This window comes from Falco naumanni, chromosome 3 (assembly GCF_017639655.2).
Source record: "Falco naumanni isolate bFalNau1 chromosome 3, bFalNau1.pat, whole genome shotgun sequence".
In the NCBI taxonomy this organism is placed as follows: domain Eukaryota; kingdom Metazoa; phylum Chordata; class Aves; order Falconiformes; family Falconidae; genus Falco; species Falco naumanni.
Window position 1 is genome coordinate 106,553,938 of NC_054056.1, and position 13,060 is coordinate 106,566,997.

General features: G+C 37.0%; 1 protein-coding gene across 7 annotated transcripts in view; it reads right to left on the bottom strand.

Moving 5' to 3' along the window:
* The window catches only part of ASAP1 (ArfGAP with SH3 domain, ankyrin repeat and PH domain 1), a 161,579-nt gene that overhangs the window by 29,496 nt on the left and 119,023 nt on the right, over positions 1-13,060 (bottom strand). For all 7 annotated transcript variants that reach the window (XM_040589019.1, XM_040589021.1, XM_040589020.1 and 4 more), the window contains 6 exons: positions 12,330-12,516; positions 9,749-9,834; positions 7,569-7,684; positions 5,207-5,274; positions 2,615-2,722; positions 1,055-1,283 (listed from right to left, as the gene is read on the bottom strand). In XM_040589019.1, the coding sequence (XP_040444953.1) occupies positions 1,055-1,283; positions 2,615-2,722; positions 5,207-5,274; positions 7,569-7,684; positions 9,749-9,834; positions 12,330-12,516 (794 nt within the window). The remainder of the gene's footprint in view (positions 1-1,054; positions 1,284-2,614; positions 2,723-5,206; positions 5,275-7,568; positions 7,685-9,748; positions 9,835-12,329; positions 12,517-13,060) is intronic.

Sequence of the window (13,060 nt, forward strand, 5' to 3'; positions counted from 1 at the left end):
GTTTTTTTAGACAAAGTTAACCACCGTTGAGAAAACAAAGTATGATGTTATAACAGTGCTAACAGAAGGGAGTATCAGCATAACTGCTGAAACCTTAAACTATGCTATAGCCTTCATCACAACTAAAGTTTTCTCTAACAAGTATACCATAAAAACACAATTTGGCTATTTCTAAATTAAACATGTAAACAAAGGGGAAAAGATGAAGATTTTTGTTCTAAAAAGTAAATTTGCACAAATTACCTTAAACAGGTTTTGTTCCATACATGCATCCTCTAAACTTGAAGTTTGTAGCTATCTAGGTCAAAGAACCACCATCCACTACAGCTGCAAGACTAAGTCTCACATGAAGTAAGTTCTTCCTTTTCAAACACTACCAAGAATGTCACTGCTATCACTAAGAAGAAAAAGCATCTGATTAATTTCAACTGTGAATGCAGATTGCAAAACTGATTGATTGAACTGTAGTGCAAACCTTCCTTATGGATAATTCGACATGGTTGTTTCACTCAGGAAAGAATGGGTATTTAGTTTAGACCTTCCATGCGTCAGTGACTTGTTAACTATCCTGCAGTAGGCTTGGCATTTTCTCTGCCCTTCTTGAGAGCCCTCTAGCACTCACTACAATGGAGGAGAGTGCTGATGCACTGAAAGGGAAGGAACTTTAAATACCAACCTGCTTAGCACTTCACAGGTCATCTGGGTATTTTTCTTTTTCTACACTGACTGCAAGGAGAAGGAGTCTTCTTGCATCTCCTCTCCTCCAAAGCTTGCTTTCTTCCTCCTCTCTGCCAGACACTACACAGCACATGATCATACAGCACTATGCACCATCAGCCTTTCCTAAAACAGTTACACTGTTACAAGTGAGTTCACTACAAAGTGCCCCCATCTATTTTTTTTTTTTAATAATGTTTCAAACATACATTGTACCGTATTACCACATCAGTAAGAAAAACAGACTACATCCTGAAACACTGTAATGTACCTGGCTAAAGGAAGGACAGCTGTGGAAAGATTACTGCTTGCAAGCGTAGTTTGACGACAGACTTACCTTTACCAGCATTTCTAGGAGGAAGAGGAGGAGCATCTGCAGTCGGAGAGGTGGGTGAATCTGTGCTTGTAGATGCAAAGATCTGATTGGTAAAAGCCCCGTAGGAGAGTCTTTGCTTGTCTCTAGGAGTGCTAAATGCAGGATGGGTCATTTTGTCTTGGGGAGAAATGCTCGAAGAGTGACAAAAACTTTGGGGTCTTGGAGATCGTTCTTTTTTTATAGGACTAGGCTGTGAATAGAAAAAACAAATATATTATACAGCTGTCTAAATACTAAATATAATTAACATGTTTGGGAAAGAAAATAACAGAACATATTCCAATGACCACGAGCAGAGTTTCTTTCTTTATTGGACAAATAAGCCCACATTCCTCCCTTTCTCAGGGATCAAACCTGAAAGATCCTCTCTTTTAACTGAAAAATCAACACGTACACAAAGCTAGGATTTGTTCTTCAAGCAGTAGGTGCACAATAACAACATACTAAATAATACACTAATAAAAGCCTACTAAAGTTTATAGAGTATAAGAGTAATTTTCAGTTCAAATAGCTCTTTACTCTGATCAGATAGTTATTCTCAAAGATCAAGTATATTCCCCCATTGACGCATATTAGAAATAAATAACCACTTCTGACACATCAGATTTATTAGTTGATTGAACTAGCAATATATTCATTGGTACGGCTCTTTTAAATGTATAGAATTGCTCTTTGAAGAAATTTTACACAGCAATTTTTGACTGCTGTATATGAATAGCTGCATATGGAGCACGATCTGTTTCACTGCAGCTCCGGTTCAGGCAGGCTCTTCTCTCCAATGCAGCATTAGTCATCCTCCTGAGGCTCCTTGCACAGATAATCTTTTTGTTCTCTACTGTCCTTGAGGACATGTTAATTATTTTGGTTTCTGAATTTTTCAGTCCCAAGTGTCACAGAAAATGAAAAGCTGACCACTTTGCCTTCTACAGAACCCATATAAAATGGGAGAGGTGTATTCGCATTTATTACAGAAACAGAGCACAGAGTAATTAACTGACTTGCTAAAGTAGGACACTGCGGCTACATTTTCACATGTTCTAGGATAGCAATTATCCTATGCCCTCAAGTTTTGTCTTTCTGTTACTTTTTTCAATCAGCAATAAAGTGCACAGCACAGTGTGAAAAACAGTTACTTATTCAACAACTAGGTTTTTAATTAATTTATGGAAAAAATAAGTATGTAAGCTTTGTATTTCCTCCAGCTAAAAAGTAACAACCTAGAGTCAGAAGTGGATGAAATGACAACAGTAAAGTGCATGTATTAATTTATATTATACTGTATGTCTTGTCAAAGCAAAACTTCTGAAACTCAAATCCATAACAACTAGGCTGATCAAGTGCTTTCAAAAAGCACTTTGGCAGTCTTTAATACAGGCCACAAACTCAGCTTCCTCCCCCCCCCCCCCCCCCCCCCCCCCAAATCTGTATAGTGAAAAAATTGGTTAAAGTGGGTCTCTAATTTCCATAGAACAGAAAATTTGACAGTTTTTGTACAAAGTCACATCAGTAATTCATGCTTACCTTATCATCTAAGTCATCGTCACTTTCATCAATTTCTTCCTGCCGAAGATTCCATTCATACTCTACATGGACATGTGGGTTTAGCTTTCCTGCCTTGGCTTGAGAAAGCTGAAAGAAGTAACAATTCATGTTAAAATATTTGCTGTTCCTTTGGTGTCACTGAAGTTGGTTTTGTAACAGCAAGCCATCAACCGAAATATTTAGAGGTTTAAAACTTTTGCAGACATTAAAAAAGAAACAATTTCAGGGCAATCACACAAATATCCTTCATTTATTTGAGGTACAGAAAAACTGCTAAAAGGCAAAAAGGGAAGATTTTCTCAAAATGGGTAGAAGTTGCCATGTTTTGAAAGCATTGGAAAAGATGGAATGAAGAGAAGGCATATGCACAAAAGCAGAACGCATCTGGAGCCCTCCTTTCCAAAATGGAAAGGCAAAACTTACTTATGAATTCTAGCACATATAACTATTACCCCTCTAAAATCACAACCCTTATGTTGGAATCAAAATAAAAGGTATTTATCCTTTATTTAAATATCTCCCTCCCTCTCACTTGACAAGGCCAATTTATCTTAAGCACAGAATTCCTCTACTTTGCCAGCCCAAATAATGTATTCACATTCTTTAAAGATCTACTACTTCAACATTCAGCAAAAAAAGCAAAAGAAAAATGCAGTTCATGGATGGTTATCCTGAGGAGTATTGAATTGAAATTCCTTGAATTTAATTCCACCTGAATTCTCCTTTTCAATGCTTCGACTTTCCATCTTTATTTATTCCTTCACATCCTCTGAAATGCAGTCTCACTTGGTACTAGTTGATTCCGGAGAGCCTTTAACCATCTTCCCAAAATAAAATTTGGAAGAAAGTATTTTTAGTCTGTTATGTAAGTATTAATGAACCCACTTGAGTTGAAATTGAATTTAATTACACAGTTAAGACTCCAGCTAGTACATCTACCATATTCCAAACATGTAGATATTTATTTTGTACTTTTTTATGGGCCATGATAAAGAATACGCTCAATCATACTTCTTTTTTACTCAACCTTATCTCATTGCCACTTTTCAGAAAAATGCAGAAATAATTTTCCTCTTCAAAAGCAACACAAGAGAAAAGGTGTAAATGTTCTATTATAAGTCAACTGAAATAATCAGTGAGGTATTAGTGGAATTTCAATTACTATAATCGAAACTTAATTGCTAGATAAGCTCACTGATAACATCCACTTGTTTTGTTTGTTCTACAACACAATCAGTTGGTCCACATTAATGGCAGATATTACTTTATTAAATATATACTACAAGGAAAAAGCGATCCATACAAATGGTGTGTTGCACAGCTGATCTGTTTTTCAGCAGACAGAATACTCAAAACCACTGGAAACAGCCCTTACTTACAGAGCAAACATGGGAGCAATTGAGAAGTCTGTGAGAGTACCACTTTAGCAGCCATAGCAGAGTTGACTTGCACCCCCAGAAATACGGAAAATTATGACTTTTGAAAGACAAGCTCTGTTGATTATGCAATCATTAATTAATACATAACAAGAACTTTCCGTTGTCAAAAGAAAGGTACTAAATTACCAGCTGCAGAGCAGAGCAAAACTAGATACGCTCCTTGGATCATCAAGAAGAGGCAAAGAAGTTCTGATGAACAGAATTAAGCAGCAAGTAATAGCTCTTGTAAATTCCTCTGGTTTTGTCTTGAAACTGCCACACTACATGGACTTTTTAACCCCTTGATAGTCCTTCACTTGCCTACTAAATGCATGCTGGTGAGAGGAACCTTAGAGGGCTAAGAACAAATATGGTTGTTACCTGGATAACTGCTTCAGAAGAGTACCTAGGAAAGTCCTTTAACTAACTTGGTTATTTTTTAAATGGGAATCATTTTCTCGAGTGGCATCTATTAACATTTCTCATACATTCTCAAAATTCCAGAAAGTTTTTGCTTTTGATCACGTTCAGTAGAGGGACAAAGTCCCACAGAAGCTGGTGTTCTACGTTTTTTCATACCCTAACTTCCAGACATTAAACTTTTGCTTCTTTCTCCTTTGAGGAGGTTTAAATTCAAGTTGTTCCAATTCTCCTTGTAAGAAGACTTTCACCATCTCTGAGCTATCTGTACCGTTAAATCATCTGTAAAAAGCCAAAGCACGGAAAGTCAAACAAAGATCCAGACCTAACTGGTCTTGACAGATGTAATAGTTCAGCGGTTGTTTTGTACTCCTGGTAGAAACGTCACAAAATAAAACGTCTGAGGTGCTGAAGCCCAAATATCCTAGAATACCAATGCATCAATTGGCATTCAAATACCTGACCCTCCAGTATTTAAGGTCTTCAAACATGCTGGTTAAAATAACTACGTACTTCTAACAGAAGTAAGATCTTTTACCTGAACTATTACAAAGAAAATGACTGTTCTGTTTTGCAGTTAGAAGACATTCCCCTATAGTAGGGCCTTCGAATCAGCATATGGCCAAGCTGGCAGCAATACCAAGTTTGAGATACAGGGGCAATATGATCTTAAGTAGATCACATTTTTAAAGTGGCAAACATCCTCCCCCTGCCCCCTGCTCCCAGTTCTTACCAGTTCCTCACACTGGACAGCTTTCACTCTTTTTGCTGTGTCCAGAGCTGTCTCTCCAGCTTGGTTTACTAGAAAATAAAAATAAATAAAAAAAAGAGTGATTCTTTGAGATGTCTAAAGCATCAATTCATCAAATTTCACTATTTTTATCAGAGTAACTTCTAAAAGTGATCAAAAACGCCTATTTACTCTATAGCAGCTGCAGCTCTTTAAGATTCCACTCTAAGTGCCCATGCATTTCATGTATCATGAGGTTCTTTCTGAACAGCAGCATCTGCTGGGACAGTTCCCAAATCCCTGCTAGCCATCCTAGCAGAGAATATAAAGAAATTTAGTCATTTCAACCTCCACTCAACTCCTCCTTTGCCAGTAAAACGCTTACATAAATAAGCAGGAAAAGCAAGGTAGGATAGAAGAGGTTTCTTTTTTAAGCTAAGTTGTTGTTTTGTTTTGTTTTTTTTAAAAAGGCAAAAGTTGATCCAAGCACGTTTTACTTTGATTGACACATCTTGGTTTGAAGCCTGAATTTGAAGACAGAAGTCCTATTCTAAGATGACATTTGAGGAAGAATAATTTTAAAACGTTCTAGTTATTTTGTCTTTATAAAGGATATCAAGTGGTTTACGTTTTAAAAATAATGCCTGATCATAAAAGAAGGTTGTATCTGAGCACTCTGGAAAGTTCTCTGACACCACATGTACTGGAATTCTTCCTAGATGCACAGCAGCAAGTCTCAAGAAACAAAACCAACCCCTACATCCAAACCTTATGTGGACAAACCTTAGGTAAAATGTATTGTTACAGTATAGCAGTGAGTGCCACGGAACTGGCACAGTATGCTCTACATCCGATACAGATGGTAAAAATGTCATGGGGAACTGAAAACAGTCAAACTGAGGTCTGATAGACAAACATGTCTATGTGTAATATTACATATTGGAATTCCAGTCATGAATTCAATAAACTACAATGCAGTCATCTAGAAAGGCCTATGAATTTGAGAGTATTAAGATCCCTAGAAAAAGAAAGGCTCCTTATGGGAAGATCTATTTAAGACCATTCAGGAGTTTTAATACGAAAAGGAATGAAAATACAGTATCTCTTAATGGAAGTTAACATACAGATAGCTTAATAGACTACATAAATTCCAAACTTTTGACATTTAAGTATAAATGTCATGTTTCAAGGCCTCAAGAAGATGCAGTTCCTATGTGAAAGCACTGGGAGGGGTGAGAAGACCCCAAAAAGGTAAGAACACTCTTCTGACATCTACCTAGGAGAGAGTTCAATGGAAGCACCAATAAACACGCTTAAACTTATTCAGACAACTTTCCCATTTTCTTGATTAGGGACATATTTTCTAAAAAAGGTCACATAAAATTCTTTGACTTATGATAATATTAGAACATATTCTAAGGATGCATAAAAAGGCCAGCCACGAAAACCAATGACTTCTGCCACGGAGCTATGAACTTAAATTTATGCAACATTTTTTTTTTACTGGGCAGTGGAAGAAAATCATGGCGATGAGGAAAAAGGGAGAAAAAATATTCATATTCCTCAGTTTGCACCAACTGTTCAGAAATATTCCCTCCTATACCAAGAACTGACAGAACGCAGAAGCTGATGAAACTTGGCTCCTGAGCCTGACAAGCAGGATTCATGGAATACCTTCCTACCTCTCAAAATACGGCAGGGAAAGGAGAGCACCAAGGAAACACAAGATTATCCTAAGTGTGAGCAAACGGTTTACAGAGATTCTATTTTTAATTAAACTTTTGGTAAGCCATGATGAAAAACTGACTGATTTAGGTACAGCAAGTGTTATACCTATCTCACACATCTAGATGGCAAACAGAAGAAAGGCAGCTGAGAATGCGAATCCCTTCCTTTATCAGCTGCAGTGGTGGCTAGCGCATGCTGGGTGACACTGCAGTGACAACTGATATTAATATTAAAAGAAGAATTAACTTTTGTGTACACAAAGGTCACATACTTCTAGAGTGGAATAAATGTGAGCAGGCATTGGAAGCATTATAACATACAAATACTAGATAAAATCTACAATATAAACAACAACCCACATTCTGGAACATTTATAACACATCAGAAATAAAACTCTGCAGAAAAACTACGGTTTATCATTAGTATTTCCTATTAGAATTTTTTTGTCACTATTATATTCTAAGAATTTAAGTTCCATTTTTAACTGAATGCTTCGTTTAGGCTTGTTGGTGGTAAAGTTTTCATCTTCCTAACACAGTTTTATTTTTCCTTTTAAAAGTTTATTTAACACAGTAAGACATAAATAAAAGTGGTTAAAATAATGTATAGAAATTGTAGTTTTAATTAGTTAACTTACCCACATCAATAGTTGGCTTCCCCCTCAAAAGCAATTTCAAACACTCAGGCTTATTATACATACTGCAGTAGTGTAGAACTGTATTACCCAATGCTGTTTGCTTATCCAGGTTTCCACTAAACACAGAAAAAAAAAAAAAAAAATCAAGAAAAATACACTATGCTGTGCTATTTGTTCCAGATCTACAGCATCCCTATAAACAATAAATGCATAAATCCTTCACTGTACAAATACGAAGTAGAAAAAAATATTTTTAAATTAAACATTACTTTCAAAGACTATTAAGAATAGTTCCAAGCATACTGGAAATTCCTGAGCGGTGGCTGAAAAGGACTAAGCATCTACAGATGCTCATTAAAAAAAAACAACTGGTGTGACCTTACAAAGGATTAGGTTCAAATCTTTCACCTAATCCTTTGTAAGGTCACACCAGTTGTCTTCCACTTGCCACTTTGCTGGAATTTCTTTTTCAAACATACTACGTTAGCCCAACAGAAAAATAACTGAAAACCCATTTTGATACAGGTTGAATAGGATAGTAAGTCCCATGCATTCAAGGAACGATGAAGAGGGTGGCTGTGAGGATGCACAAGCGAGTCACGTGAAGGAATGTAAGGATACACATGGAATTAAGGCAAGACAAACTGTGCAAAGGGGTTCACAGGGCTTTTTAAAACTGTACTTTCTTCAGTTTTCAATTTCTAAAACTATGTTTCTCAAGAAAAATTACTGACATATTAGGATCAGTATAATACATTTATGAAAATGGAAAGAAAAGCTCAGAAGATGATTGCTTTTCTTCCACTCAGTATTACCCATATTGAACAGTAAGTGCAAAGCCCATATGGTGCTGAAGATGCTCTAAAATTTGAGACTGAGACAGAAATACAGACAGCTGACAGAAACAAATAAAAGACGATAGTTGTCTGAAGAAACTATGAAGCTTTAACTAAACAGAATAGGTTTAAATAATAATCCAAAATAACAAATCCTTTAGTAATGATCAAAATAGTAAGTTGGGCTTCTATAACATTTTTCAAATTATGATCTCAAACAGCTTGCCAATATTAGTAGCTTATTTTTTATTTTATTTTTTACTTTAATAACATCCCTACAACAGCATTCCATTTAACATGAGGGAGTAGTGGTAGAATAAAGTTTATGTGAAAGTTACACAGCTAGGTCACACAGCTCATGAGATAGTGTTAGGAACATGACTCAAAATTTATGCGGTTCCCAGAAGACCAAATTACTCTTTTAACACTCCCTGTATACATCAACTATTAGAGGGGGGAAGGAAAAGAAGTAAGTATTCACTGACTGCGTTTCAGTAACAAGTATGATTTGCTATACGCTAAAGGAAAAACAAAACTTAAAACTGCCCTCAAAGCCTCCCCATGACCAGCTCAACCAAGTCATGATGAGTCTTCTCTTTCCCCAACCCACCTCTCATCGTTCTGCAAAACCCACAATCTGACACAGCAAGTGACTGCTGCTGCTTTCGCTTAATGGTATATTACACAGGTAGACTGGAATTGATCTCAATTAGTCATTACCCATATTGTGAAACCTATGAAAAATAACACTGTACCATTAAAACATTTGATTTTTTAAAAATATGTTTTCATTAAGGTTTTCACTGTCAGAAGTGTATCCCTTGACAACAAAAGACTAGCTCAGCCAATAAACTAGATATTGAAAATTACTAAGATGACTATGCTCTCAAGAGCTTTAATACAGTTTTTTCACTATTAGAATGCTTTTCGAAGTCAGTCTAGCTTCTGTTCAATTTTCTGAGCAAGATACTTTTCTACTCTTATGATTTCTTTACATGCATCCTGTATTTGAAATGTTTCCTTGTCACCCCTCCTCTACCTGAACTATTTGTTTGCATTGTTTCATGTTATGTGTTCTAAAATAACACTCTCTTTTGCTCTACATAGTTTTTCCTTTCATCTTGTTTTTATGTAACTGCTTGCTGTGTTTTTAAATCTGCACTTCTTTCCCTCTACTCATTAGGAACAAAGGTCAACTCACAGGTATGTTTCAAAATAACATAATTTACTATTTACAGAGAATGATTCTAAGTGATGAGCAAACACTGACCAAAGTACTGCAAGAATAGCTTTGAGCACATATATTTTTCATGCACAATTTAATGAAAAATGAGCAATCCATACCAGTTTTGTACAAGGAAGTCAACCAGATGGAGAGAGGTTTGGTCAGCAGTCCGGACTGCTAAATGAAGTGCTGTTTCACCTGGCTCCTAAACACATGGAAATAGAAGTTAGATTTCTGGAAAGCTTATAGTATCACGCCTACCGAGATATATGTCACCCACTCTTTTACAACAAGTCTTTAAAAAGAAAAGTATTAGTAGGAAATCACAATGTTATTGCCTTTCTGATCTCTAAAAGACCACATGCTTCAAAGGAAATGGCATCACACTTTCTGAGATCACAGCTTCTTCAAAACCAGTCTTCCTTTTTTCCCAGCTGGATGGAACAATCCCAAGGAGCCTTTAACCATTTTAGCTACTAGCAACTAACAGTGATCCTGTCGAGGAATACTGAGCAACTTTACAGTACTCGCTTTAAGACAACATGGTGAGCACCATGCACAGCCACAACTCTTATTTCCTACAAATCCAGGGGAAAAAACTACAAAAAAAAAAAAATCATAGTCCTACACACATTACATCACTTGCAGAATCACAGAATTGTTGGAGTTGGAAGCGACCTGAGGAGGTCATCTGGTCCAACCACCCTGCCCAAGCAGGGTAGGCTACAGCCAGTTGCCCAGGACCACATCAGGTATCTTTTTGACTATCTCCAAGGTCAGAAGGGGAAAAAAAAACCCCAACAACAAAAAACCACATTTCCTGGTGTTCAAAGAGAAGCTCCTGTATTTCAGTCTGTGCCCACTTGTCTCTGGTCCTGTCCCTGGGCACCACTGAAAAGAGCCTGCCTCCATCCCTTTGCACCATCCCTTCAGGTATTTATATACATTGACGTGACCCCCCTGAGCCTTCTCTTCTCCAGGCTAAACAGTCCCAGATCTCTCAGCTTCTCCTCACGTCAGGTGTTCCAGACCCATAAACATCTTTGTGGCCCTTTGTTGCACTCTCTCCAGCATGTCCAAGTCTCTCTTGTACTGGGGAGCCCAGAACCGGACACAGTACTCCAGCTGTGGCCTCACCAGTGCTGAGCGGAAGAGAAGGATCACTTCCCTCAACCTGCTGGCAATAGTTTGTCCAGTGCAGCCTGGGGATACCATCGGCCTTCTCTGTCACAAGGGCACACTGCTGACTCATGTTCAACTTGGCGTTCACCAGGACCCCCAAGTCTTTTCCTGCCAAGCAGCTTTCCAGCTGGGTGGTCCCCAGCAGGTATATATTGGTGCATGGGGTTGCTCCTCCTCTGATACAGGGCTTCACATTAACTTCTCCTTCTCCTTCCTTCTCCTGAACTTAAACTGAATCATACTTTAATTTTATATATATATATAACATATGCATCGATGTATTTAAATGAAAATATAAATGCTGTTTAATTCACTTTAAAAGTTGCATGAGAAATTAATCTAAAACCAGATTTCATTAACTCCTATTGAGCATAAAGGGCATTGGAAAAAAGCGTATTACAGTACTTATATTTAGAACTAAAGTCACAACTTTTTTTAAAAAATACAACTTTATTAAACATCAGGGAATTTACAGTGGAGAATGTTGCTATAAATGTCCTAACTGCAGAGCACATTTCAGCTGGTGTTCATACCTTTCTAGGTATCACCAACTGTAATAGCTAAGAAATGCTAAGGAGCTAATTCTGTGGTAACTGCTATGGATGACAAATATAGCAAGTTTACCTTTAGTTAGAGAATTTGTAATGTGTTTCCATAATAAGCACTTTGTGATATCTCTCAGGTGCTAAGACTATATTGAACTTGCTCCCTCCACTCAGTACAGACAGGTATTCTGTCCTTTGCCAAGTTAGTATTTTCACAGAACTTGTTGCAAACATTCTCTGGACTTCTCTCCAAGTTAGGTTCAAAAGTAATAGGAGAAACCACGACTGACCAAGTGGTTACAAAGCATCAGTTACCTATAAAAACAGGTTATGTTGCTCCTAAGCAACATTACTACATAGATATTTGAGGTCAACCTGGACCAATTTTTCAAATAAACCCTGTTACTGCCTTCAAAAGGAAGAACAAGTATTCAGAATTTCATCTAAACAAAATAACCACCAAAACCCCCTCTCTTCCTAGTTGAAAGAAATTGTAGTTTTTTGTAAATGTTTCCACAGAAGCTGAGAAAGCATCGGATTTACTCTTTTCTAATACAGAGTGAAGAGACACTTGCATACAGTCCATAACGTGTTCCTTCAGCAATTATTTAAAAACATGTATGATACTGTCTGTGATCTCAGATGACTCCAGGTTATCAAGTCAAGGATTCTCTTCTCTGGGCCTTTTCCTAAAAAAACATACTGCAGAACAGGTATTTTTCAACGTATAGTTGCACCTAAACCAATGTATGATATTACATTTCAGACTCCTTTAGAACAACGGATGACAACAGATACAGTTGCCTTTCTCCTTTCCACAAGGATGCCACATTAAGGAAAGGAGGAAGAAACCTCACCATTTTAATCTGTTATTTATTTTGGTTTAGCATATAAGGTAGCAGCCCCGGGTCCTGGACATTTGACAAATACACATTATTTAAAATACTCTGCTTTGTTTACCTGATAAGCTTACCTGTCCAGGCTCTAACAGTGGCTCCATTAGCTCTACCCCCTCTGCATAGACTTGAATTAGTGCAAGTAAATCCCTGGATTTGACAGCCTCAAGTAATTCATTCAGTTTAGCTGCTGCAGACGCACAAGTCTTCCTAGAGAACTTATGATCTACATATTTAGCAGTGATAAATTCCTTACGTGCAGTCCTGTGGGGTGTGAAAATAGAGCTTGGTTTAGAAATTTTTAGAAAAAAATGGGTCAATGATTTAAATTTAAAATCACCTTGTCTAACCCAGGAGTTGAGAAGGGAAGAGGAAAAAACTGATACTGTTGTTTATTATTATGATGCATGTCTTTCTTGCAAACCTGAAATAAGGTACATATGCAATTTTATCCTACCTTCTTGTTAGATACAAAAATTACTCTGACTCTGGGGACTACGACCAAATTAAAAACAAAATCCCAAAATGTGATTTTTCTTGGAAACATATCTACATGTTAAAACAGGACAAGCATTAAACAAGCTAAAACCACAATAAATAGGTTAAAAGGTCTTCTGTGGCAAAACCACATCTGTTTGCTCTAACTCCTACACCAAGGAAAAGAAGAGAAAGCTCATCACTATCTCAAGACAGTATCTGAAAACAGTGTCATTTAGTCCAACTCTATTACCGAAAAGTATAATACAAAACTCGAATACATTAAAGATTCAAAAGAATGAATCTTTAAAGTCAAATGTAACATTTTTCT